At 37.5% G+C, this 25740-nt stretch overlaps 1 protein-coding gene across 10 annotated transcripts in view; it reads left to right on the forward strand.

Annotated features, from left to right (window-relative positions):
- The window catches only part of LOC126755091 (plectin), a 132550-nt gene that overhangs the window by 14545 nt on the left and 92265 nt on the right, over positions 1-25740 (forward strand). For all 10 annotated transcript variants that reach the window (XR_007666454.1, XM_050467413.1, XM_050467412.1 and 7 more), the window contains exons 3-9: positions 9686-10346; positions 17707-17855; positions 21325-21441; positions 21684-21854; positions 22014-22270; positions 22431-22677; positions 24673-24728. Coding sequence is in view for 9 of the 10 variants with exons in the window: in XM_050467413.1 (XP_050323370.1) it covers positions 21327-21441; positions 21684-21854; positions 22014-22270; positions 22431-22677; positions 24673-24728 (846 nt within the window). In the remaining variant the exon portion in view is untranslated. The remainder of the gene's footprint in view (positions 1-9685; positions 10347-17706; positions 17856-21324; positions 21442-21683; positions 21855-22013; positions 22271-22430; positions 22678-24672; positions 24729-25740) is intronic.

A 25740-nucleotide genomic window follows, 5' to 3' on the forward strand; every position in this document is an offset into this window, starting at 1 on the left:
AGTCCGTGTGCTCAATCACTCGTGCACTGCTGGCAGCGACAATGTTGCTCGCACACGAGTTAACCGTTGTAATGCCTCAAACTGAGTTTCTGCTCTGTTTACCTGTGTTTGTAGAAGCCGGATGGCGAGAGTAGCGAATTATGTATGCGCATGAGTGTATTTTGTTTTTGGAATGGGGCTCAAGTTGGAAATGGCGATGTCATTCAGTCGGCTATGACAAGCGTTGATATGCTTTGGCCTAAAAGTATGCTTCCGTTATGGCTGTGTGCACTCGTGCGAGCGGGAGTAATTGAGTAAAAGAGCTGATAAGTGTAGGAGAACGAGTACAGTGAGTGGGAGAGCCAATTAGATAAGAATTGGAGAGAGAGAGAGAGAGAGTGAGAGGCAAGCGATTACGAAATAGTAAATATTGGAATTAAGCGCAACTCATTCGCTGTAAATTTATGGCAGCATAATAAGTAGAGCAACACAAAATTTACGAAATTGGAAAAATTCCGACTAAAAACGATACCATCGCAAGTTACGGCAGCGAATACGCTGATTACGCGCGTTTGTAAATAAATAAATGCTCCTTCGAGTTGTGCTCGCTCTACGACTCTTATAAAAAGCCGTTATGTTTTTCTTCTTAATTGCCTCCCTCTCGGTTTTAACACATATTACAAAGTAAAAGGAAATGTTTATTTTAATTCCGACTTAATTTTATTATTTTGTTGTTTTCATCAACTTTTTTCATTACATTCTTGGACGCTTATTCGTGAGATTTGTGTGGCTTTTTGTTTTAAAAAATTTAACATTTATTTGAGAAACACATTTACAATAATATTATTCATAGTATTGCTCATCTGAAGCTTCAAGCCGTTCCCATTTCTCTGGCTATTAGTGAATTTCATCTCAAAGGAACTGCGCTGATTTGACGGCAGTGAATGAACCATGCCAATTTTTATTACTCTTTTCTGATGTGAACCATATTCTAGGTAGGAGTGCCGCCCTATCGGGCTCAATTAACACCATATTCTAGTGAGTGGGTTTAGTACCGACCGGCAAAAATGGTAGCCAGAAGGAGCATGATCCGGGTAACACTTCCTAATCGCTGTTTTGCAAATAATTTTGAAACGTATTTTAGAAGATTTTGATATACTACGACCTTCTGCTCCCACCAAACACAGATTACTTTGGGATTTGGTGGATAAGACATAAAATTTTTTTGGTTCAGAGTTGTCGCAATGGATACATTTCTCATCACAAGCAACATTTCTGAAGTGGCTTTAATTAATATGGCACCCTGTATCCCTGCTATTGAATGATTCTGTAAGATTTTCTTGTATTTTTAAAACTTCCGATAAAAAACGAAAATTTTTGACTCTGGTTTTCCTCATATTAAAGTAATTAAGAAGATATCCCCACAAAAACAACTCTTCCGGCACAAAGCTCGCCATAGTTGTATGAAAAACAGATAGTGTTGCTTACGCCTGAAAAGGCGCACTAGAACAGTAACATTCAAAAGAAATTGTGGAATAATGGTATAAAAACACGGTTGCGGTATCTCTTGGCAAACCTAACATTCTTGCCAGAGATAAAGAGATGTTCAACTCATCTCTCATTGGAAGTGAGAGAGCAATTGCTAAGCCTCAAGACATCCTGAACTCGATCAACTGTCAAAGTTCTGGAGGGTTTGACGTTTAGCAATTGGAACGAGCGATGGCCAGATTGAAATCTTACCAAAAAGCATTTTATAGCATTCAAGACCACTAATAAAAAAAATGTATAACAATAAAAATTAAATAAAAAATGCTAGTTTTGAGGCGCTGTCACACCCTTTATCCCTGATTCTTGTTATAGATACAACATGATCAACATAACGATCTAAGTTAATTTAGCTATGTCCGTCTGTCATCCGTCTGTATTAGTTTCATAAATAGATCTAAAGTTTTTATACACGTCGTTTTCTCCCAAAGAACCGCCGAAAGCTTCCATTCAAACTGACCATTTAAAGCCGCGACAAATATCTTCATGAAACAACTGTTTTCCTTATAAACTAAACTTAAACCAAATTGAAGCAAGGAATTCGACCTTGATTGTTGCATGTTATTGCAAAATCGAAGAGATTTCGGCCATTAATTCGGACCTCTTCTTACGAATAACTTTGCGCAAAGACACATAAAAATCAAATGGTATTCCTTGTTCACACTTTGCCCGGTCGGAAGGAGGTCAGAGTGCAGCACACCTCGATAATCGAAGGAAATTGTCAACATAACATTGATTTTGGCTTCGGCTCACCTATTCGGGCTTGTGATCGTCTATGTCCTGGTCGCAACCATAGATCCAAGACTCATTGTCAATAATAATACGTTTCATGACACCCTAATAGTCGAAAAGCATTGTTTCACTGATGTTAACGCGACGCCGTTTTTCGAAAAAAATTTGTGATTTTGGAACAAATAGTTCTTTTACCTTTCTTAGGCCCAAATGATCTTTCAAACTGACTTTCACTGATTATTCCGACGATGCCAGTAAGATTTTTGACTCTTAACCGTCGATTCTCAAACACCAATTCCCTTATTTTATTGACATGTTGATCATAGGTTGATATAATAGGCAACTGGATGTGGTTCGTCGTGAATGCGTTCTCGACCCTCTTTGAATCATTTGTACCAATCAAATACTCTTTCTCGCGACAAAAAATTATTACCGAAGACCTTTTTCAACATTCTGAAAGTTTCGACACCAGAAATTTGATTCCGCACACCAAATTTATGGGAGTTTCTTTGTTGAACAATTTCACTCATCGTAAAAATCGCCTAATGCACTTTATTCTTCTTCTTAATTGGCGCAGAGACCGCTTACGCGATTATAGCCGAGTTAACAACAGCGCGCCAGTCGTTTCTTTTATTCGCTACGTGGCGCCAATTAGATATTCCAAGCGAATCCAGGTCCTTCTCCACTTGGTCCTTCCAACGGAGTGGAGGTCTTCCTCTTCCTCTGCTTCCCCTCGCGGGTGCTGCGTCGAATACTTTCAGAGCTGGAGTGTTTTCGTCCATCCGGACAACATGACCGAGCCAGCGTAGCCGCTGTCTTTAAATTCGCTGAACTATGTCAATGTCGTCGTATATCTCGTACAGCTCATCGTTTCATCGAATGACCAATGCGCAAAGGACCATAAATCTTTCGCAGAACTTTTCTCTCGAAAACTCGTAACGTCGACTCATCGGTTGCTGTCATCATCCAAGCCTCTGCACCATATAGCAGGACGGGAATTAGGAGCGACTTATAGAGTTTAGCTTTTGTTCGTCGAGAGAGGACTTTACTTTTCAATTGCCTACTCAGTCCGAAGTAGCACCTGTGGGCAAGAGTAATCCTGCGTTGGGTTTCCAGGCTGACAGTGTTGTTGCTGTTAAAATTGGTTCCTAAATAGACGAAATTATCTACAACTTCAAAGTTATGACTGTCAACAGTGACGTGAGAGCGAAGTCGCGAGTGCGACGATGTTTGTTTGATGACAGGAGATATTTCGTCTTGCCCTCGTTCACTGCCAGACCCATTTTCTGTGCTTCCTTGTCCAGCCTGGAGAAAGCAGAACTAACGGCGCGGGTGTTGAGGCCGATGATATCAATATCATGCACTTTAGGTACTTCAAAAGTAAAATCGTATACTAAACACTAATGATTATTTTCATATGACATTTGGCACAGATGTCAGTGACAGTCATACTGACCTAGAAATTAATATTTCGGCGAATAGGTTTTCGCGCGAAATTTAAATTAAAGGTTCGTTGTAAACGAAGATAACGTCCTTCTTGTTTGTACATACGTTGGTGCGTTCTGTGAAAAGAAAGGTATGCCTCAAACAAGGTTCTGGGAGACCTAGTAGCTGCTGTATCACTTTTCAATTTAGGTTGTTATTCCTATATTATTAAAATATAGTGGAGTTTTACTTAGAAATCTAGCGTAAACCAGGTGCAGGCGCGCTCATATTTCTTAAATCTGGAGGTTTACCCAGCTCAAGGTATTTATTTACTAATATACATTTATTATATATCCCAACATTTGATATTCTAAAATAGCTAACGACTCGTAATGGCGGAGGGATTTGAAAACGAGCATATACAGGTTAAGCACAGGGGTGAGCTAGAAAATATTATATTATTTCCACTGAGGTGGCAGTTGCACGCGAGGCTATTTCCAAACACGTACGTAACTCACGACGCTATCGGCGACGTCGCTAACACCGTTATCGCGGCGTATTCTTAGAATGTACTTAAACCCAGCCAACTGAAGTGTGGCTGCTTTGGCGCTAAAATGACTGGTAAGCCGGCAGCTGGCAGGCACCTATGGCATCAGCAGCGAAGGAAAGAAAACAAGTTGCTGCGCTAGGTGCTTGGTGGTTGGCTGGCTATTGACCGTTAAGGCGGCAATATTGGCTGTTTTCTGTGTTGCATACTATTTTTTGCCGCATTCGGAATTCCGCAATTCAAAGCTCGTCTCGTTGGTTTGTTGTTATTGCGCATTCGTCGGTTACATTTTGTTTTAAAATTTCGTTTAGCTTACTTTCATTCATAAAGCTTTCAACAGCAGCAAAGCCAACAACAACAAGCGCTGGAAAATGTACGCAGGTACAACTGAGTTCCGGCAGCAAAGAGCCTGAGCCACGGCAAGCTTTGCAGACGGGTGGGGTGGCATGTAGGTGAGTGACTTCGGCCCCTGGTCTCGTGTTGTTTGTTTGCGTGTATGTAATCGTTTGAATTGGATTTATTGCTGGTTTTAGCGCTTGGTTACTGCTTCTCGAGCGAAAAAATGTAGCAAATGTAGGCCTAGGGTTGCCTCATTGCGTATTCTAGTTGGGAAGCAGTGGCAAAAGTAATGGAAATAGTTAAAGCTGAGCACTTTGCCGGAAACATTTCTCGAAAACTTGTTTCTTGTAAAATATGTACAATCACATACATACACATATACATATGTGTTTGAAACACCAATGAAATCGCTTTCAATTCGTGTGCGTGTGGTTTTGCAGCTGTGAAATTAGCAATTTTTTCTATGTTTGGCTATGAAAGCATTTGTTTAGAAAGATTTTGATAAAGATAAGAAACTTAAATTTCGGCAGTGACTATATATTTTACAAATTAGTTGGCAAACACACACTAACGAGACCACCTAATGTTATATATACAGTGAACTAGAAAAAACTTTTTCAGTGAAATGTTTTGACTGTGAATTGACTTGTCTCCTAAGGCTTTTAAGTTTCATCCAAAAGGGAGAAAAGGCTGTTTTATTAATTTTCATAATATAATTGGAATAAATTTAAAAAAATTCAGTTTTCTGCAAAAAAAAAAACGAATATTCAAAATGCCACCATTTTCGAAAACCAAACAAAAAAATTTTGCAGTTTGCATAAATAGCCATTTTAAAACTCCTGAAAGTAAATTAATACATTGCATGTACATCATTGCCTTTTTCATGGTTTTTTTTTTTTCTATCATGGTTTGTAATCCACATTTTGTGTGAGTTCAGGTAGTATATTTGACCAAAATCTTCTTCATTTGACGAGCTATCTGCAAGAAATCCATCTAAGTGAAGATCAGACCATTTTCCCTACTTTTTCAAAGAAAAAACACAAAAACTTCCAACTTAATAAGGAATGTTTACTCTCATTCGAAAGAACATTATTTGGCATTTAAGATTTTCTCTTTAAAATGTTGGCCGAGGCTACGTCTCGTTCGAGCATTTCGACTGGCGAATGACACGCGTGATGTTTTGCTCCGAAGCCTGAACCGAAGCGAGATTGTCCGCACAGACTTTGGACTTAAGATATATGTATATCCAACAGTGTTATATAACACGATCTTGGTGGCCAATCGTTCGGCTTAAAAAGTGAACGTGGCCGTCTGCATACCGAAATGTTCTCTAAATAAATCCATTGATTGATGCGATTTGTGGGAAGTGACGCCGTCTTGTTGAAACCATATACCGCGGAGATCATGAACTTCAATTTCAGGCATCAAATAATCGGTTATTATGGCGCGATAACGGTCGTCATTGACGGTTACGTTATCATCGTCATAATTTTTAAAAATATATGAACCGATGATTCTGGATGAAATGGCAGTTCTTTCATCTCGTCGCTTGGGAAGGTCGAGCGGCTTCAGTTCTTACATAAGCTATATTTTGTACGCGTACGTAATACCGCCAAGTCATTCCATACGTCAGTCCGAGTTGCTGCGAATGGCGCCAAATCGACTCTGCACGGTCTTTGTGTTCACTCTCAGCTACGGCTGCTATATTTTCTTCACTGCGTGCAGTCTATTTGGTCGAATATTATCCAATAATGAATGCTGGGTTCACGATGGGTGATGGGCTTGCGAATAGTACGGTCAGTAGGCCGAAACACATTCCTCACAGAACGTGAATTTTCGTAATAAAGTTGAACGATTTGTAAACGTTGTTCAAGCGTAAGTCGTTCTGTGATGAAATGCCAAACCATACTGAACAAAAATAACCTCACAGCTTTGACATGACTCACGCGTAATCTGTCAAAGCAAGGCTAATGAAAAATTACCTCTACTTGGATCAACTGTTATTTGTGGGAGCCTTTTTTGTGCCTTCCTTTTATTTCGTAAAAATTTCGGTCAGGAGACTGGGCGGACCTTTCAAGCACTGTTTGCGTTATCAGCGAGCTACTTTTTTGGATATTCGCTTGTATTGTCTTTGCTGAAAGACCCAAACCATTTTATCACTACCATAGAGCAGCATGGTTGCATGTGTAATTTTGACGTAAACGAACAAAAACATGGCTTCACCTTTATGATTGTTCGACCAATTTTATCAATTTGTATGCAATGTTTTGGATTAAATTCGGTTTTGGGCGTTCTTTTCAAATACTGACGGAAGCGTTTTTTACTAAGCAGATTGCGCGAGTTTTCTAATGATCACTTAATGTGTTGGTTTACAAATTGAATTAAATGCTGCCAGGTTTTATGTGAGGAGAAGTTTATTTGATAACGCTTGTGAATGAAATAAGCTTGGGTTCCATGACCCATTTCATTAATATTAACCTTATTGGTCCACCAGTTAATAAAAAAATAGCGTCGGAGGCACTTTTGCATCATTTAAGTGACAATGAACGACTAATTTTTGATTTTATGGTGATTTTAAATGAGCGCTCCTATTATTTAGGGAAGCCAAAGGCAGCATCTATTGCTGAAGTTCTGGAATTGTCGAGTAGATATGTAACAGCTTTCCTATTATTTTGATAACAATTGCGTGGCTTCTGTTCGTTTTAGAGCTCTTAGTTAGGTTACCGTGTCTGTAAAAACTGCGAGCATGGAGCTTGAAACGATTACACCTGGTGGCAAGTAGAGTATTCCAAAATTATTTTATTATTTCATATAAGATATGTGTGATTAAGTACTGTGCAGTGGCAACGATCGTTTAAGCACGAGAAATGATCGTGTAGGAAAGATGTGATGTAGAGACGTGCTTCTTCTTGGAAAAGTTCATGAATGTTTGCATGGGTAGCTAAAATTGTTTATAAAATCATATCGTTCGATAAAAGACACTAATTGAGTTTTATAACCCATTTTTACCACATTTGAAGTTTCACTAACTTGAACGTGCTCGTACATTACGATGTTCAGCGTGTAGAATAATCATCTAACGATATAGAGTTATATATGACGCGGTTATCATTAGATCATGTTCCACATCTTGCTGACTAAACTCTCAAACTGTGATAATCAATCTATCAAGTGTGTGATAATCCTTGGGTAGATACTTCTTTTAAAATACAATTCTAAATGCATTTGAAGACTTTTCTGCTGAGTTTACTTATCAAACGATCTCTGTATACCTTCCTTGAAACATGTCTTGCTGAAACGGCAACTTCTACTATTTGAAATGTAGCCAGTTTTCTGATATTTCACTATTCAGATGTTCTAGTAAATATAAATTAGTTACTGTTGATTGATTTCCATGTTTTAAGACATAGCTTAGCTTGGGTTAATCTAAATCACGATAAACCAGTTTTGGTTCTTAGTAATGCCTGATCGAGTGCCGTTGCGAAGTTCATGAAGAGTAGTTATTCAATAGGTTTTGTGGTCATTAACGATGCCCTTTCCAGTGCCCCATATAGTAGAGCCTCCGAATGCTTGAAGCGATGCCTTGCTAATGCGAGATATGTGCTCCATTGTTTCCGTAGTACCTGGCGCTTAACATACTCTCGATCTGCCAGCCCCTTTCTGCAAGCGTGCACCGCCATCAGTCTTTGACGAGTAAGCATTTCAAGTATGTTCATACAGTCCCTTCTATCGAGTGCAAGTACAAACTTTGTGCACTATATTTCTGATCAAACGCTTTAGAAATGACTTTTGCAGATCCTGTCGGTCCAGATCGTCGCATAGACAATAAATGGGCTTATCAATATTGGTCACGTTTTCGGATGATTGGTGATCTTGTCCGCTATGCCATTGTGACCTTGTATCCATTAGAAATGAAGCCGCTTGTTCCTAGCGCTAATATCCGCTGCCGCCCTGCCGCCTCCCAGGATACTTTTATGCAAAACGAGGTTATTGCCATGATATGTTGCTCGGCTGTCCAAGTAGATATTAACTCAGGAGTTGCCTGCTGATATGTTCGAGGCTAGCTGCGCGGCATTCCCAATAGCAAAAAGCTCTGCTTGGAATATACTGCATTGCTAATATATATATATATACTCTGCTAAGAATTTCGAATTTCTCTGAGGCACTATTCATGACTTAAGTGCAAGCGATCACCCTAAATTCCCATTAATTATCGTCCCCCTCTAATCAACCAAGTAATCCATCCTATGGCCAAAAATAGTAAGACTTTGTTCGTAATTTTAAATCTCGTACTTTATTATTTAAAATTTACCCCGTCCCTATAAAAGCAACTCCCCTAGGCTCCAATCCAATTGTGCCAACGTTTTTTTCACTCCTCGAAAATATTGTTAAAGTCAATTTCCGGAATAGTTTTCAATGTGCGTAACGATTCACGTTTAATGTCTTCAATGGACTAAAAACGGTTTCCCCGGAGCGGTGGTTTGAGTTTGCTGAATAGCCAGAAGTCACACGGAGCTAAATCAGGATAATACGGTGTTTGCGGCACGATATTTGTTGAAGATTGCGCGAAAAACCAACGAAGAATCAATGCAGTATGCGACGATGCTTATCTTGGTGTAAAAAGCAAGAGTTGTCGGCCCATAATTCATGCTTCTTTTTACGAATAGCTTCGGGCAAATGACACACAACAATCAAATAGTATTTCTTGTTCACAGTTTGGCTGGTCGGAAAGAATTCGGAGTGCGCCACACCGTCGATTCTCAAGTTCCCAACCCTCTCTGAATAATTTGTTCCAATCAAAAACATTTGTTCACGATAAGCAATTATCAATGAAGGCCTTTTCCAACATTCCGAAAGTTTCAGGTTTCCCAGAGAAATTTAAAACAAAAGTCTTACTATTTTTTGACCACTGTACTTCGAGAAATTTTAGTTTTGCAGAATTTTGGTTTTGATTTCATCTGCTCGTTATATCCGTACATGGTATGCTAAAACCGATGATTACTTAAAAAGTCATCGTCATTTTATATTAATTAGCCTTTAGCTTGCTTTAGCAGACAATGCAGAATACAGTTTGCGTTTTCGTTCATGCTGTCGTATTTCTTTTTGTTACATTTGCAGATTGAAAAACGTGACAGATACAATATCAAAGAAAAAAAACAAAAGCAAAAGCAAATAATACATAAAGGAAGCAAACAAAAGAGAATCTAAAACAAAACAAAATACAAAATCACTCTGTAAACGTTGTACTTAGCACCCAATTGGGCTTAAACTAGGATCAGTTTTTTGAAACTTCTTAACGAATTACATAAAAAACCAAAAAAAAAACAAAAAAAAAGAAAAAAACTAAAAAAATTTCAAATTATTACAGCAGATTTATATAGTTACTTTTTGCGTCGCCTTATAAAAACTAATCGCACATATTCGTACATATATACACACATACTCACATATATATATATATATATATATATATACAAGCTACTGTACTCGTATATGTGAAAGCGGAGAGGAGCAGAGCGAAAAAGAAAACACAAAACAAGAGAGTAGACGAAATTCACGAAAACAAGAAAAACATATAGCCGAACAGAACACATAACCTGAGCAGTGTGAAGCGAGAGAGAAACCGCGGACCGACCGCGGCAGATTATGTCACGAGACGATTACAATCCTGTAACTAGCTCTGGTGTTCGTAGCCCGGGTCGCTCAAGGCGGCTCACGGAATTGCCAACTGTAGATCGGTCGCCATCACGAGACTACGGTGCACGTGGAAGTCCCCTAGGTGAAGACCAAATATTAAAAGTGATATTTTCAAGCAATTAAATTATTAGTTAATTACATAAACTTACAGACATATGTATGTATGATTTGAGATGTTTTCGTTTTTTGAGTTGTAGCCGCTGATAATGTATATGAGTTGAGACCAGTGCAAAATGCAAATAGAGCAATTATGATTTTATTGAAGCAGGATTTCAATGCAAGACTGCACGCAAGGCAAATTTGTGTTTAACTAGTCATTAAATTGCACTTAGTATACTATTAAGATATGTATTAAGAGTATTGACGCCTAAGCTATAACATACGAAGAAGTTGTGTTATGTTAAGTTGCTAGTCCATTCGCACCCGACACGACAGATCAACTGGTTTGCTCCGCATAGAACTTTGAAAGTAATATATTGTATGGAATGTGTTACAGAAATGGCAAAGCAATTGAATTTTTTTGAACGTAATCGGCTCTAATATGTACTTTCGATCCGTTTATAAGTATATTATAAGACATTTTTTGTACTAAAGCTATTTTGAGCGTGTTCGATTCGTTACGGCTTTAGTCGGTAGTTATAAACTCTACTCTCTTTGTAAACGTTGCAAGCAAAAGCAACAGTTAATTTATATAGTTGGGTGAAAGTTGTATGAAACACCGACCGCTAAATATAGGGTGTTTTTTACATGTGGTTTTCTGGAAGAAATAATTTAATGTTATGGTCAAGAATTTGGCTTTATAATAAATATAAGGCTCTGCCATTATGACGCCCGCGATTGGCCTAATTTTCACACACTTCCTCTTAAACCGCAAGATCTTGGAGTGTAATGTGCTCACCAAAGGTTGCCTTCAATAAATTGATTGTTTCGTTGGCTGTATGGCATGTGCCACCGCCTTTTGAGGCTCCTTCCTTCAATTCATGCATGAAAAGTCAATATAATAGTTTGTCAATAGTCTGAAAGCGCGTAGTTCTAGTTTTATTCGTCGCATCGGGTCATGCTATACCATTTCACGCGCTAACACGTGTTTGATTGATTGTCGTTTCTTTTAAGTCGTTCGTGAGTTATGGCGTCGCAAACATGGAGCAAAATAAAGAGAAAATACGGCATATTTTACAGTACTACTACGATAACGGCAAAAATGCATCTCAAGCCGCCAATAAAATTTGTGCAGTGTATGGACCCGATACAGTTTCCATTTCCACCGCACAACGATGGTTTCAACGTTTTCGTTCTGGTGTAGAGGTGGTCGAAGAGGCGCCATGCTCCGGAAGGCCTGTCGTCGAAAATTGCGATAAAATCGCTGAATTGGTCGAAAGTGACCGGCATAGTAGCAGCCGCAGCATTGGTCAAGAGCTGGGCATGAGTCATCAAAAATTCATTTCAATTTCAATAAAAAAAAAAATTCAATAAAAATACCGCAAGACTTTTTTGACAACCCATTATATGGCTCTATAACCCCATTGACTGTAACATTATGGACGGGTTAATTTTGGAAGATATGTGGACTAATGAGTTCCTGTATCCATAGAGGACACCAAACAGTTACTCTTCAAGAATTTTAGGTCGTCTCAACAACAGCTTGTGAATTATCATCCCTCCAAATTGAGCAATACTCTGTTTTACAAATTTACGACTCTGCGGGGCGATTATGTCCACCGAATATTGGACGCTGTGCGCAAAGCATCGTGCGAGCCGAACCATTATTTAGGTAATAAGTTAGCACGATGTTCAGGCGTTATTCCGAAGTTAGTCCGCTCATTATGAAATGGCAGTCCAAACTGAGTATAAATTAAATAACGTCTGTCAAAAGGACCAATACCGAAAAAATGATTGCCGAATTGAAAACCACATGCTTAAAAAATAGCCTTCATATATTCGATTGCTGGTTTATACCCGCCAATGATTATTTTACTATTTGGCATTAAATATCTTGTGACACTTGTCTCCTCTCTCTAAAAAGAGATGTTGCTCCAATGCTAATTAGAACCCTTACATTCTTTCTACTTCAAGAAGTTAAATTGGACCGCCACGATACATTACATGATCAAAAGGGCAAATCTTCAGATTTATTTTCGTCTAAAACCAATATTCTGAAATAAAACAAAATTTGCTAAATATTTAGTCAAAAATGTAATATAACGGTAATTAGTGGGAAGCCCAATTGAAGACTTATTGAATTTCCTTTTTATTCTTGCACTGATTCTTTTTACATCCTCTAGGTTTTACTCAACTAATTGGAACCTTAACTCGCCTTCATTAACCGAAACTTGTATTAATCCATTTACAAAGCGAACACTTCCGAAAGGTTCCGATTAGCATTTCCGAATAGAAATTTCAGGTTTCAAATGTAGCTACAAATAGAGCAAAATTGGAGATTACAAAAACCCTGCTTTCTAGGCAGCTATTATAAAATATTATGTTGCTTAGACGTCTTAAGCTATTTGGTTTAACCGTATGTCTGTCAAATGTTTACACTAATTTCAACCAGCGACTTTATATGTAATTTCGTATTTTTTGTTTGTTTGTTATTATTACCTTGATGTTTATTGGTTTAAACTTGAGGTAATGGCTTCTACCTTTGTTTCACATCTGACTCGCGTGAAAGAGGCTTTGGTTTTTGAACCTCAGAAAAGTCCTCATATAGTTCTTATTAGGTGCCCAACTAACATCGTTTAGACGTGACTACGGATATTATCGAGTTCGATTCGAACAAAGATCTAGTGAGGTATCAAGACGACATCTGAAACTGAAGGTCATTCCAATCCATATCTTTTATTTCTAGTCACAAGAGGTCACAGCTCATTCGGCTGTAGTTCTTTCCAGTCACAAGAGGTCATAGCTCATGCGTCTGTAGTATCGTCTGTAGTACTAAGTATGGAGCGAAATATTTATAGTTGATTTTTTTCTTGGAAATTTTTCTTGTGATTACTACTAGATTCTGATACACAGTCCGAGCCAAACTTTTTACCTTTGAGCACCGAGTGGCTTATGCGAACCTCAATATATCATTGCGGTTTTATTTGATATTATCAAAATAAAGATTAAGAAATATGATATCTCTGATGAATAATAAAAACCGTTCCAACAGAAGCACTAAATTGACCTAAAAATAAATTCAATATGCGGCAACGTTTTCCGAAGCGCAGCGAGATTCTCACAAACGTCAAAATTTCAAAATGGCTCGGAAGTATTTTGGTGCAACAAATTCTACTTAAAGTGATAACATTGCCATTATCTTTACCGTTTTATGTTTAGCGGTATGCTTTAACTCTGGCAATTAGGCGTGTCTTAACTTCTCTTCTCCTGCCGTTAAGTAAAAAACAAAAAGAACAGAGAAAATCGGACGCATAGAGAATTGGTGGTGAATTGGATTGAAATTTTTAATTGAGCATCTAAATTAAGAGTTATTATGTTTACAATATCTACTGTCATATATTTTCCATACAGACGCGTGCACACGTGACCATGCGCTGCGCTGGCGTATTACGTTGTTTGCGTTCACGCACAGACAGATTTCGCAGTGAGGCCATGAATCAATATGCACAAACACACACACACATACAAAATTTATTGAAGCCCATTAAAAGTGATTTCCGCCAAACAACGCGCGTTTGTGTGTGCGTGTGCGTGTGCGTTTTGCGCATTTGACCTCGCCGCGTGGCATGTCAATGATTGTTTCGAAAATATATGAACGTAAAATATGCATATTTATATTGGAAATTTTATTAACCCGTAAAAATAATGCCAAATTCTTATGTATGTATGTATGTATTCGTATTTATGGTATTTATGGTACGTTCGTAATTGCTTACGTGCAGCAGGGAACACATGGAATTGGCTTGTGACGTTGTTTCAATATAACGGAATTCAAATATTTTACTTACCGTTAAAATGCAAATAACTTTGCGACACTGACAGTTATAAATTGCACAACAACAGTTTTCAAAATATTAAATTAATATTAATGTATAGTTTATAGCAATTAATTTAGTGCATATTTTATTTCCTTCCATTTTCATTTATGTCTCTTTTATAAAATTTACTGATGGCGGAGCTTTTGGTGAAAATGAGAGTAGTTTAATTAATTGATAAGGTTATAACGGAAGCTGCTCGGGATAATAAAGAATACAAATTATATAAAGTGTGTTTTTTAATGTGGCTTTCAAGGAGAAATAAAAAAGTATTGAAAGCTATTAACAATTTACCATTATTATAATGATAAGGTTTTGTCATTATGTTTCGAAAATTGTTTGAGACAAGTAAGCACTGCGACTGGTCCGAGCCAGGAGTCCTAATTCTGGACCACTTTTTGTAACAATTGGGTCAAATGTCAGCAATAATACTTCGAATATTCTCTTCCAAGGCATCAATCGTGTACGGGGCTCCTGCCCATAGGGTACACCAAAATGAGAATGTAATAGCGTTTCAACAGTTTTTTGCCGAATGTCATCACTACAAATGAGATAATGTTTTTTAATAACTTATGCATAATGAAGCATAAGGACGAAGACAAATCAACAGGACCAACACCGAACAGAATAAGCGCAACCGCGAACCACTACGGACACTTGACTTTTAATCGGCCATTGACACCCATTCAATCCAAAGTGTCCTTCATCCTTTTTCGAACCATAATTTTGGTAATACGTTTGAACGATTTGCAAACGTTTTTCCGAAGTAAATCTGCTTATTATAAAGTGACAAGCCAAACAAAGTACAAGGTATTTTCCAAAGTAAACAGAACTTAAAAAAAAAAACAGAATAAATGGTTTTTTCGGCAAAATCAATTTATTTTATTCAAAATAGTCTCCTTCTGCTTCAATACAGCTTCAGCTAATGGCCTCTTCGTCTGCATAACGTTTTCTTTGCATAGGCAAGTGCATTGTTCCGAAAAGGAAGAAGTCGCATTGTGCCATATCAGGTGAATCCAGGGAGTAGTTAATGGTTGAAATGTGATTTTTGTGCAAATAATCGGTCACAAGCGTCGATCGATGAGACGGCGCATTATCGTGCAGCAAACGCCAATCTTCGCGATATTCGGGCCGAACACCTCGAATACGGCGCACCAAGCGCTTCAAAACTTCAAGATAGAATACCGCATTAACGTTTTGGCCGGGTGGAACAAATTCTTTGTGGACAATACCCTTGGAATCATAAAAACAAAAAGCATTGTCTTCACTTTTGACTTCTCCATGCGGGATTTTTTGGGTTTCCGCTCGTCCGCTGCCTTCCATTCAGCATTCTGGCGTTTTGTTTCGGGATCATATTGGAAACACCACGTTTCGTCACCAGTCACAATATTGTAAAGAAGGTTTTCGTCCTTTTTGACCTCTTTATTAATGTCCTTCGAATGTTGGATTCTGGGAAATTTTTGGTCGTTAGTCAATTTGTGTTGGGTCAAAATGCGATAAATCGTTGTTTTGAAGATGTTCAATTCCATTTCCATGAATTTCAATGATGATTTCGCCTGATTTTTGATGAATTCGCGCACAGTTTCCACGGAATTTCCGGTGATCACGGATTTTGATTGGCCCACATGTTGATCATCATTTATGTTCTGATGGCCACTTTGAAAACGTTGAAACCACTCCTGCACACTGCTACGGGATAGGCAATCATCGCCATGAACGTTTTTCATCAATTGAAACGTTTCGGTAAAAGTTTTACCAATTTTAAAACAAAATTTAATGTTGACTCTTTGTTCGAAGCTCATTTTCGCACCGATAACACAAACATACTGACACTTAAAACGCAATAACTTCACTTCCAATCCATGAAATCTCATGAAATTCTCATTGGACAATCGATAGAGAAAGCAGATACTAACGCACCAGTCGACATATAGATGGCGCCACCAGGGGGCGCTATATTCAAAAAGTCCTGTTTACTTTGGAAAACACCTTGTATAAACAAGTAACAGCTGTTAAAAGGTCCAACTCCGAAAAAGCCATTGCCTCATTAAAAACAACACGTCTAAAAACACATTTATCTATAGTTACTGCTTAAGACCAAAGTACAAAGTCTGTCGCAAAAGAAACAGGATTCTTAAAAAAAACAACGAAAAATTAATATTTTTCAAAAGTTATATTTTTTTATTCAAAGTAGTTTCCTTCTGCTTCGATACACTTAATATTTGCTCTTTGCATTTTACGACCGATGACCAAAAGCTGCTGTCACTTTTTGATTGATAATATCGATTGTAGTTATCCAATTGTCTTAAAATTTTTACGAAATGTCAACAAGAGATCATGCTTTTTATTTCATATACCCACCAATAGGTGGCGCCATCAGAAACAGTTATATTTAAAAAGTTCTGTTTCTTTTGCGACAGACCTTGTATGTTCTCACAGGCATTTTGATGCTGATATCTAAACAGGAGTTCTCTTTAGGCACAAAATACTGAAGGCAATTTTGTCACCATTTATAATTTGTATACCCTGAACCCTATATTTAGTTTGCTACGAAGTTTGTGACACCCAGAAGCAAATGTCTGAGGTCATATAAAGTATATAAGCATGCATGGTATATAAACTTCGTGACGAGTTGGGTGACTTAGCTGTGTCCGTCTGTCTGTATACACGCGGATTACTCAGTAGTTTGATACAAGGCTTTTTCTCCCTAATAAGCTGATCACTTGTTGGAACTGCTGATATCGAACTAGCGCATATAGCTGCCATTAAACTGAACTGAACGATCAAAATCAAGTTCTTGTATGGAAAACTTTTTTTTGACGAGATATCTTCACGAAATTAAGCACGAATTATTGCCCAAAGCACACTGAAATATGTAAAGGAATTGTTTAGAGCGGACAACTTTATCATATATGTAGCTTTCGTGCAAACTGAAGGCACAAAATCGAGCTCTTGTTTTGAAGAATCTTTATTTGTGTATTTTTTCCTTGTTTCAATCAACTTCACTATAAACTCTCTCCATCAGTAAGTTGTTGCAGTATAGTCGTAAATTTAATTATAATAATATTGTTTTTGTTGTTTACAATAGTTATACATCATAGAATAATTGCTACGTAGTCAAGTAAGAGTTTTCGCAGTCGTTTACTTTTAAGTTTAAGTAAATAAATCGAATTGAACTATTATTGTATATGAACATAAACTCGTACATTATAATTTATGATATTGTTTTCTTTGAATAACGAACGATTGCAAACTTGAACCTAATATTCATTTTATCTTACATCACGCATGCGCATGAAACATTTTTCTGTTGCATTTATCATCGCTTGGCGCATACATTAACGCTTTTCGTTCGATTTCATTTCATTAATTATGTGACAATTTGTTGCCAACTAAAACACGAACAATCACACACACACACACACATACATACACATTAAAAATGCCGACTTTCATTATCGAATGTAGTTTAGAAGTAGTAAACATTCCTTCCCAATAGAGGGTGCGACGCGTTGGTTTGCTGCAAGGCGTGTCGCATACAAGTCGCCATACACTTATATAACTGTTCCTTCGTTGTGTCGTAACAAATTAAGGCGGCAAACTGGATTACAACTATGGTTAGTAAAATACATATGCCCACCCAGCAACTCAGCCATTCATTGCATTAGCCACTCATTTACATTAATTACATCATATGTATCGTCACCTAAAATGCAAAACAACGTATCATCAAAAATATCGAAAATGAGTTTTTAAGGCTTACGATTTACTACATCACATTACATTTATGTAGCAAAAATTTTCAGCTTCCGCTGCCAGATATATCCAATATATAACCATTTTATAACCAAAATTAAAATTTGTTTCAATATCAGTGGTTCTCTTATCTCGTTTTACTTTCGCCTGTAAACTTATGAAAAGTGATGTTAAGATATTTTGCATTTTCAGTGACGATATGCTGGGGTGGGCAAGAAAAAATATGACCAAAAAATTCTGGTTGTCACTTACGATTTAAGGTTGGATTTTGAGCTCGAATAGCTTTTGAACAAGTCGACTTTTGCAAACAATTATCAACTGACCTTTTTGTAGATCTTTAAATTTCCAACAAGAATTAGTTTTCAGACTTACTAAACAATAATTTTTTGAAATGCATTAAACTTCAAAAAAAAAAAATAATAAATAAATAAAAAACAATACCCCTGTGTTCTGAGAATTAAAAATATAAAGAGCTTACACTTTACCAGAATTTCATTTCCTACTTTCCAGCCGTATTTTCAGGGTAGATTAGATTAGAGTAACAAACGTGGAATGCACCGCGCCTTATGTTGTGCCCTCTCCCAGCTCACAAAGACTCTCCTAGCCGCAGCATATTGATTCAGTGTAGCCAAGGAAAATCTACAAAGTATTTGGCCGATTCTTATAACTAGACATATGTATGTCTAAAGTCTGCTGCTTACAAACACTAACAGAGCAAGCTGAAGTTTAAATTTATTTAAAAAGTGATTGAAATTTCGTTTCAGCGTGTTAGCATTCTTCGATTGCTCACTTAACACTTTGACCCCGCGTGTACCACCGGTGGACATTTATGTTTTGACGATTTGGGACAATGTGACCACCCGTGGACATTGGTGCATTTTCATTATGGGACAATGTGACCACCGCTGGTCACAAAAAAAAAGAAAAAAAAACAACAAAAATGCATTTGGTTTATCAAAAATAAATATCACAAAGTCACCTCAATCGCAAAAAATTAATAAAACTAAGTAAACAATCAATAAAACAAAAACAAACAAACCAGCTTGTCAACTAAAGCACAACCCTTCATCAGCATGAGGTCCACCGGTACAGAAAAAAAATGACCACGGGTGGGCACGCGGGGCTCAAAGTGTTAATATCTTAATTCCACATATGTATGTAGTTGTAATGTGACATGCGACCCTTTAGTACGCTCGCGCAATAATCTTCCGGGGTGATGAGGGATACTGCGTATACTTCAACTTCATCAATGAATATTATATTAACTCTATTGAATCTTCCTAGATAGACTAAACTTGGGGGAAGTTCAATAACTTTCAGGTTTCTGTCAAATACATCAGGGTGAACAGTAGAGCAAGCCTCTTTCACTTTACCAAAATAATGAAGCAGTAGCATGCTTAATCGGATGAACCAAAGAGCTGAATAATTTGGTTAGATTGTTTCGTTAATGGAACTTGACGATTTCCACCCACAAAATACTTCAATTTCAATTGATTTTCAAACAAGGGAGTAAAATTTTACTTTTTTTTTAATGAAATGGTAATAAAAAACGTTTGCAATATGTTATGTGGGTAGTTAACGGGTCACTAATAAGGTAGTAAAAGTAAGTAGTAGCTCTTCCATCAATGATTTTAAACTGCTTAGACCGTCTTTAAGTGCAGAAACGGACCCGAAGAGAGTTAAGACTTATATTACTTAGGTAGAAGTGCAGCCCTATCGGGCTCAATTAGCACTTGATGCGCCATTTTGATATTTATATTACTTACTATATGTATATATGTTGCAGTGGCAATAAATCCTTGGAAGACAAGTTGAGTCGATTTAACCATGTCCGCCTAACCGTCCGTCTGTATATGTTTCTCAGATTCGCGATATCAGTCTGAAATTTTGAAAACGTCATTTTCCCTTTAAGAAGTTGCTGTTTTGCCGGAATCGCCGATATCGCATATAGCTGGCATATAGCTGTCATACAAACTGTCCGTTTCAACTCAAGTCCTTGTTTGGAAATTGTTGTTTTGACAATATATCTACACGATGAAATATTCGAGCATATTTTTCAGATCAGATTACTATAGCTTACTGCCATTCAAACTGACTGAACAAAGATCAGAATAAAGTGCTTTCTATACCCCTATTTGCTATAAAGAATGCATCTGTGAAGCGTATTATAGCATCGTTTGAGCCGAAATGAAAGCTTTTTCTTGTTTCTAATAACCTGAACGCAAGCAGAAATTTAATAAACCTGATAGTGGCCTTATCAATGATTGAAACTATGACGGGTCACTCTTTTAGCTCCTCAAAATAAACGGCAATGTTTGAGTGGCGCTTAAGGCCGCCGAGCAAATTTTAGTTAAGTCGACTCTGTTCCTAGCGCGGAAGTAGAAAGTCATTATTCGCTGAGCTTGTTTTTCTGCCAGCGGCGGCCCTTATCGAAATAATAAAATTACTGTTTACATCCAATGTTCCTTTAAAGTGGAACTCGATAATATCGCTCTGACGTACCACACGCCGTTATTCATTGCAAGAAAGGCAATCCCAAAGCAATAATTTAAATATCCAGAGGGAGGTCAACCAGTAGTTTTCCGCAGGCAAACACGCACGTTGGCGCAAACTTACAAACACCGCCACACAAGTTTCATTATTTTTGAAAATAACGCTCTCAGTACAGGAAGAGTTCAATGCACGCCCATCACATGAGCATTGCCAACATGCACACACACACATACACACACACACTTACCGCTTTTTCCAATTAGTTAAACTGTAAAAAGTGTATAGAGAACTTTTAGTGGCCTATTTTTGTTTCAGTGCTCCGTTAGTATTCCCATTAATTAAAAGCCTTTTGTTTTGTTGCAAAATTTCATCAACCAGCAACAACATACTCATACTCGTACAAACATGATAGCGTTGCCATGTATATTTGCATATAATTTTCGTTTAGCCTTTAAAATTTTAATTTTGTTTATTACTTTCACACACATTAAAATATTTTAATATTTTGAAAGCGATCATTTAAATGCTTTGACACGTACTAGCAATTCCAGAAAAATGCGATAAATCCCCAATGCACTGTTTATTTTGATACGTTACCTAGTTCCACACTGAATCACCCATCCAAGCCCAAAAATGAAATGAAAACGCCTTTACCAGCGAACACCAGCAAATGACACCGCTTACTACCCACAACTAACCACTAACCACCGACCACCGACCACCGACCATGACCACATCCATAGTCCTCTCACAATCACTTTTCTCTACTCACACGTATCACATCCCTTAGCCACATCACCCTCATTATTATCATCGTCATAATTGTGTGAATTACAGCAATGGGCAGTCCATACTATAGAGACATGGATGAGCCAACAAGTCCAGCCGGTGCGGGTCACCATCGGAGTCGGAGTGCCAGCAGACCGCCGATGTCACACGCCATGGATTATCCAAGTAAGTAAATTGTATTTCTTACACTCCAAAAACTTGGCAATTTCTCAACACTAATTTCCAGTTAACTGGCAATTAGCGTTTAACCGCTAATTACTTATAATAAACACAAAATTGATGTCATGATGCCAACTTTCAACTTAATTTGAGAAATTTGCCTATATTACCTGAATATGTCTCTCATGAATTACTTAGGAATGCAGAATTTACTTATAAGATTTGGTATATACTTTTCTTTTGCACAGGAACCCGATACCAGTCGCTGGATCGCGGTGGCTTGGTTGATCCACACGATCGTGAATTTATACCCATACGTGAGCCACGCGATCGCTCACGCGATAGGTCTCTCGAGAGAGGATTGTATTTGGAGGACGAGTTGTACGGACGTTCGGCGCGACAGAGCCCCAATCCTATAGGTAAGTGCTTTGAAATGTGACAGGGTTCAAATTTGGACTATATTCGAGTAACGTGGACCAGCAATGAAATCCTAAAATTATATAAAAATGACTACTGATGAGATACTTTCTTAACTGTCTTCAAACGCACTGTACTTTTTATGATTTTGCTTCCTTCAGGTTATCAAACAGGCTTACCATCATCGGATCGAGCGTATCTGGGCGATCTACAGCATCAGAATACAGATCTGCAGCGCGAATTAGGCCAACTTAAGCGAGAGTTAGAACTGACAAACCAAAAGTTGGGCAGTTCGATGCACAGCATAAAGACATTTTGGTCGCCGGAGCTGAAGAAGGAGCGAGCGTTGCGTAAAGAAGAGAGCGCCAAATACAGTTTGATTAACGACCAGCTAAAGTTGCTGAGCACGGAGAATCAAGTAAGAAACATTTGACACCAACATACTACAATCTAGAAATACTAGCCGTAGCTTTCTGTAGCTTTAGGATATTGTATTAGGTTTATTCGCAAGAGCTATTCTAACGACTTATAAATGACACTGATCTCTAACCGTTCGTACTGTTAAACTTTTTCCTTAGAAACAAGCGATGTTGGTGCGTCAGCTGGAGGAGGAGTTACGCATGCGCATGCGACAGCCTAACATAGAAATGCAACAACAAATGGAGGCTTTGTATGCGGAAAACGATCATTTACAGCGCGAGATCAGCATATTACGTGAGACAATTAAGGATCTTGAGTGCCGCGTGGAAACACAAAAGCAAACGCTCATTGCACGCGATGAAAGTATCAAGAAATTATTGGAAATGTTGCAAACCAAGGGAATGGGTAAGTCGTTAGAAAACAATCAGAAATCTTCATATACACACATAAATCAGAATCTTGTTTTAAGGCGTACTTGTAGCTAGGTCCTATTTAAACATAAAGATCAAATAACATTTAAATTTTGGTCGAAAGCCTGAAGGGATTAATTCCACAGCTTGGTTTAGGTTAGATACAATTATTTTATAATTAAGGTTAGATTTAGTTATTTTATGATTATATTGAGGTTTTACACATTGTCCGGGGCTTTCAAACACGTACGAAAACATAAAAATTTGGGATAAGAACTTTGAGAACAGTTACAAATACATATATTATAACTATGGTCTGAATTTCACTAGATCCTCAAATATTTCGTATTTTGTAACTCTCACTCTGCTCCGCTTTCGAGGCTTTCGCATACCTTTCAATGGAGTTTCATTTTTAAATGGCCGGCCCCAAGCCTAGTGACAAAATCCCAGCTGAGGAACAAGTTTCATTGATTACATTTATATAACCAGCAGACTGTTCCAAGACAGACGACCGAACCGAAACCGAGTATCTCTGCGTGTCCCCACCAAAGCTCCTTCTCTCATAGCCGTGACACCGAGTACCACACGGTTTGGTTACTGGATCTCACATAAACTTGCTAGCGTTGCGCTGGGTGCTCGATGGGGTCGCGCAAAATATGAGTATGGTAGCTCAAGGTATTGCTTTTATAGTTGAATACCCAGAGTTACTGCCATACCTCATTTAAATCCCCATCCCAAGAGACAACCATCTAGGCTGGCAAAAGTTATCATTAAGAGTAAAAAGAACAGTTGGTGTGAAATAAAAACGTAGAGATTTTATACTGAAACTTACCGGCCGTATAAAATTCGGTCGATTCCGGTAACGTAGAACCGACTTTTTTGCGATAGGATAATCACCTTTTAGTGAAATGCCTTGGGAAATATGAACATTAAGAGTATTTTCTTACCACGAAAGATGCTCAAAAATGTAGAAAGGACACATACTGATTTCAACTTTTAAAATCTAATTCAAGAACGTGTATTTTCTAACGATTCGGGAGGTTTATCGAAAATTATGCTTTTACCCAATCAGTTAGATAATTTAACGTCGCCCATTATCAATGAACCGATACTTTCTAGCAATTGAAGAAAATTATTTTATTATGCTCTCTAATCTCGGCAAACTTTCCTGAAACATTCCATTCAAAATAAATCCTATTAATGCTTTTTCCTTTAATCTTTATAAAGGATGTTTTTTTTAGATCTGTAGTTTTCAAGTAGAAATAAAACCCAAATAATTTAATGTTATGGCCAACAATTTAGCTTCTTGGTAAAGATTTTGCAATTATGTTTTAAAAATGACTTCGGACAAGAGACAGTCGAAGCTAGATCGAATAAACTCCAGTCGAGAGGCTCAAAATTCGGCCATTCTTTCCAGCAATTGGAACCATATATCAGCATGAACGCTCCGGATATAATTTTTCAAGGCGTCAATCATCTCGGAGTTACCTTCGTAGACAAACGATTTCACATAACCAAACGAAAAACAGTCGAGCGGTATTAAATCGCACTATCTTGGAGGCCACGTCAATTCGTTCGGCTTCAATTTCTGCGCGAGTTTGGTTTTGTACGGCCAGAGTCCAAGATCCTTCCGCAAAATCTTCCAATCCTAACTTCGAAAAGAGTATTGCAGCATGGAAAACCCCACGCATAATAAATACCAAATAGAATAGGCAAACGTAACGGACGAATTGGGAACACAGAGCTTTTAATCAATATTAGTGAGTATTATCGTGAGTCAAGAAATATGTAGTTAATGAAAGAAAATTAGGTTAGAATGAGCATTGAGATAAGTTTGAGTGATATTAGAGATGAGTTAGCAATCAAAGTGACTGAGCGCGGCTCTTGAATTTATTAAGCAGTTTCGTGTATTTCCACAACTCGTATACAACAACACATACACTCTCTTCTTTTCTCTTTGAATCTTTCGAATTTCTCATACGATTTACAGGCAAGGAGGAGGAGCGACAGATGTTCCAGCAAATGCAAGCCATGGCCCAAAAACAGGTAATTACTGTTAAAGTTACCTTTTTCGAAAGTTAAACAAAATTTATCAGCGAAACGTATATTTATACAAAAATAAAAAAAACAATCGACAAATGCTTTTAGTAAAAAAATAAAAAAAAATTAATACGAATTTATGAAATTTTTCAAAGATTTCAAAACAAACACAAACTGATTAAATTTTTCGAATGAAAGGCTAGCAGGCACAAAGTCGCCGTAAATTAGCTTTGAACGCATAGAAATCACTACAACGCTGTTAAAAAATCCTTAAATTAGCCTTTTAAACGCCGCTTCTGCAGTTGTGTCTGCCGAAAAATAGCTAAAAGTGATTTCGTTTTCTATTGAGCGACGTTCGAATTTTCAATTGATGAACAAAATAATCATAAATGATAATAATAAATGTTTAACTTGGCTTTCAAATTATTAACGAACACACACACACATTCACAAAATGTTTCTTTGTCTTTCTGTTTCTGTTTCTGTTTCTGTTCGTGTAAAACTCGGACTACTCGTTTATTGTTAGTACTTTAGAAATTTGCTACGCAGTTCAATATAATTTTCTGATTACATGCTCTTACTTACTATATATTCATACATACATACATATCTGATAATGCGCCGTTATTTAGTGTAACAACAGCTATTTGTCGATAAAACTCATTATGTAATCAGTCGTCCAACGCATCCAAAGTGAAGCGAACACATTTTTACTCACGCTTCACCACTCATGCGATCATCAGCTCATCTGCCATGCAACAACCGTTATTTTTGTTGGTATGCATTTGAAAAAAAAACGAAAAAAATTCAGCATTTTTGCAACATTACAATTAAGGATGCTGCGCATACATAAGTAAACACTTTTTTGTTGTTTTTGTTTTTGTTAAGAACACTTGCTTAGAAATCGACTCTCATCACATTAACTTAATGTTCAGTTTCCCCTCATTATTTCGTTGTTATTACTTTCGAGATTGTTGTTGCTTTAACTTGCATCTGAAAGTGTATTTAGCGCTTAAAA

The sequence above is a fragment of the Bactrocera neohumeralis genome, chromosome 4 (genome assembly GCF_024586455.1).
Source record: "Bactrocera neohumeralis isolate Rockhampton chromosome 4, APGP_CSIRO_Bneo_wtdbg2-racon-allhic-juicebox.fasta_v2, whole genome shotgun sequence".
NCBI classification, from domain to species: domain Eukaryota; kingdom Metazoa; phylum Arthropoda; class Insecta; order Diptera; family Tephritidae; genus Bactrocera; species Bactrocera neohumeralis.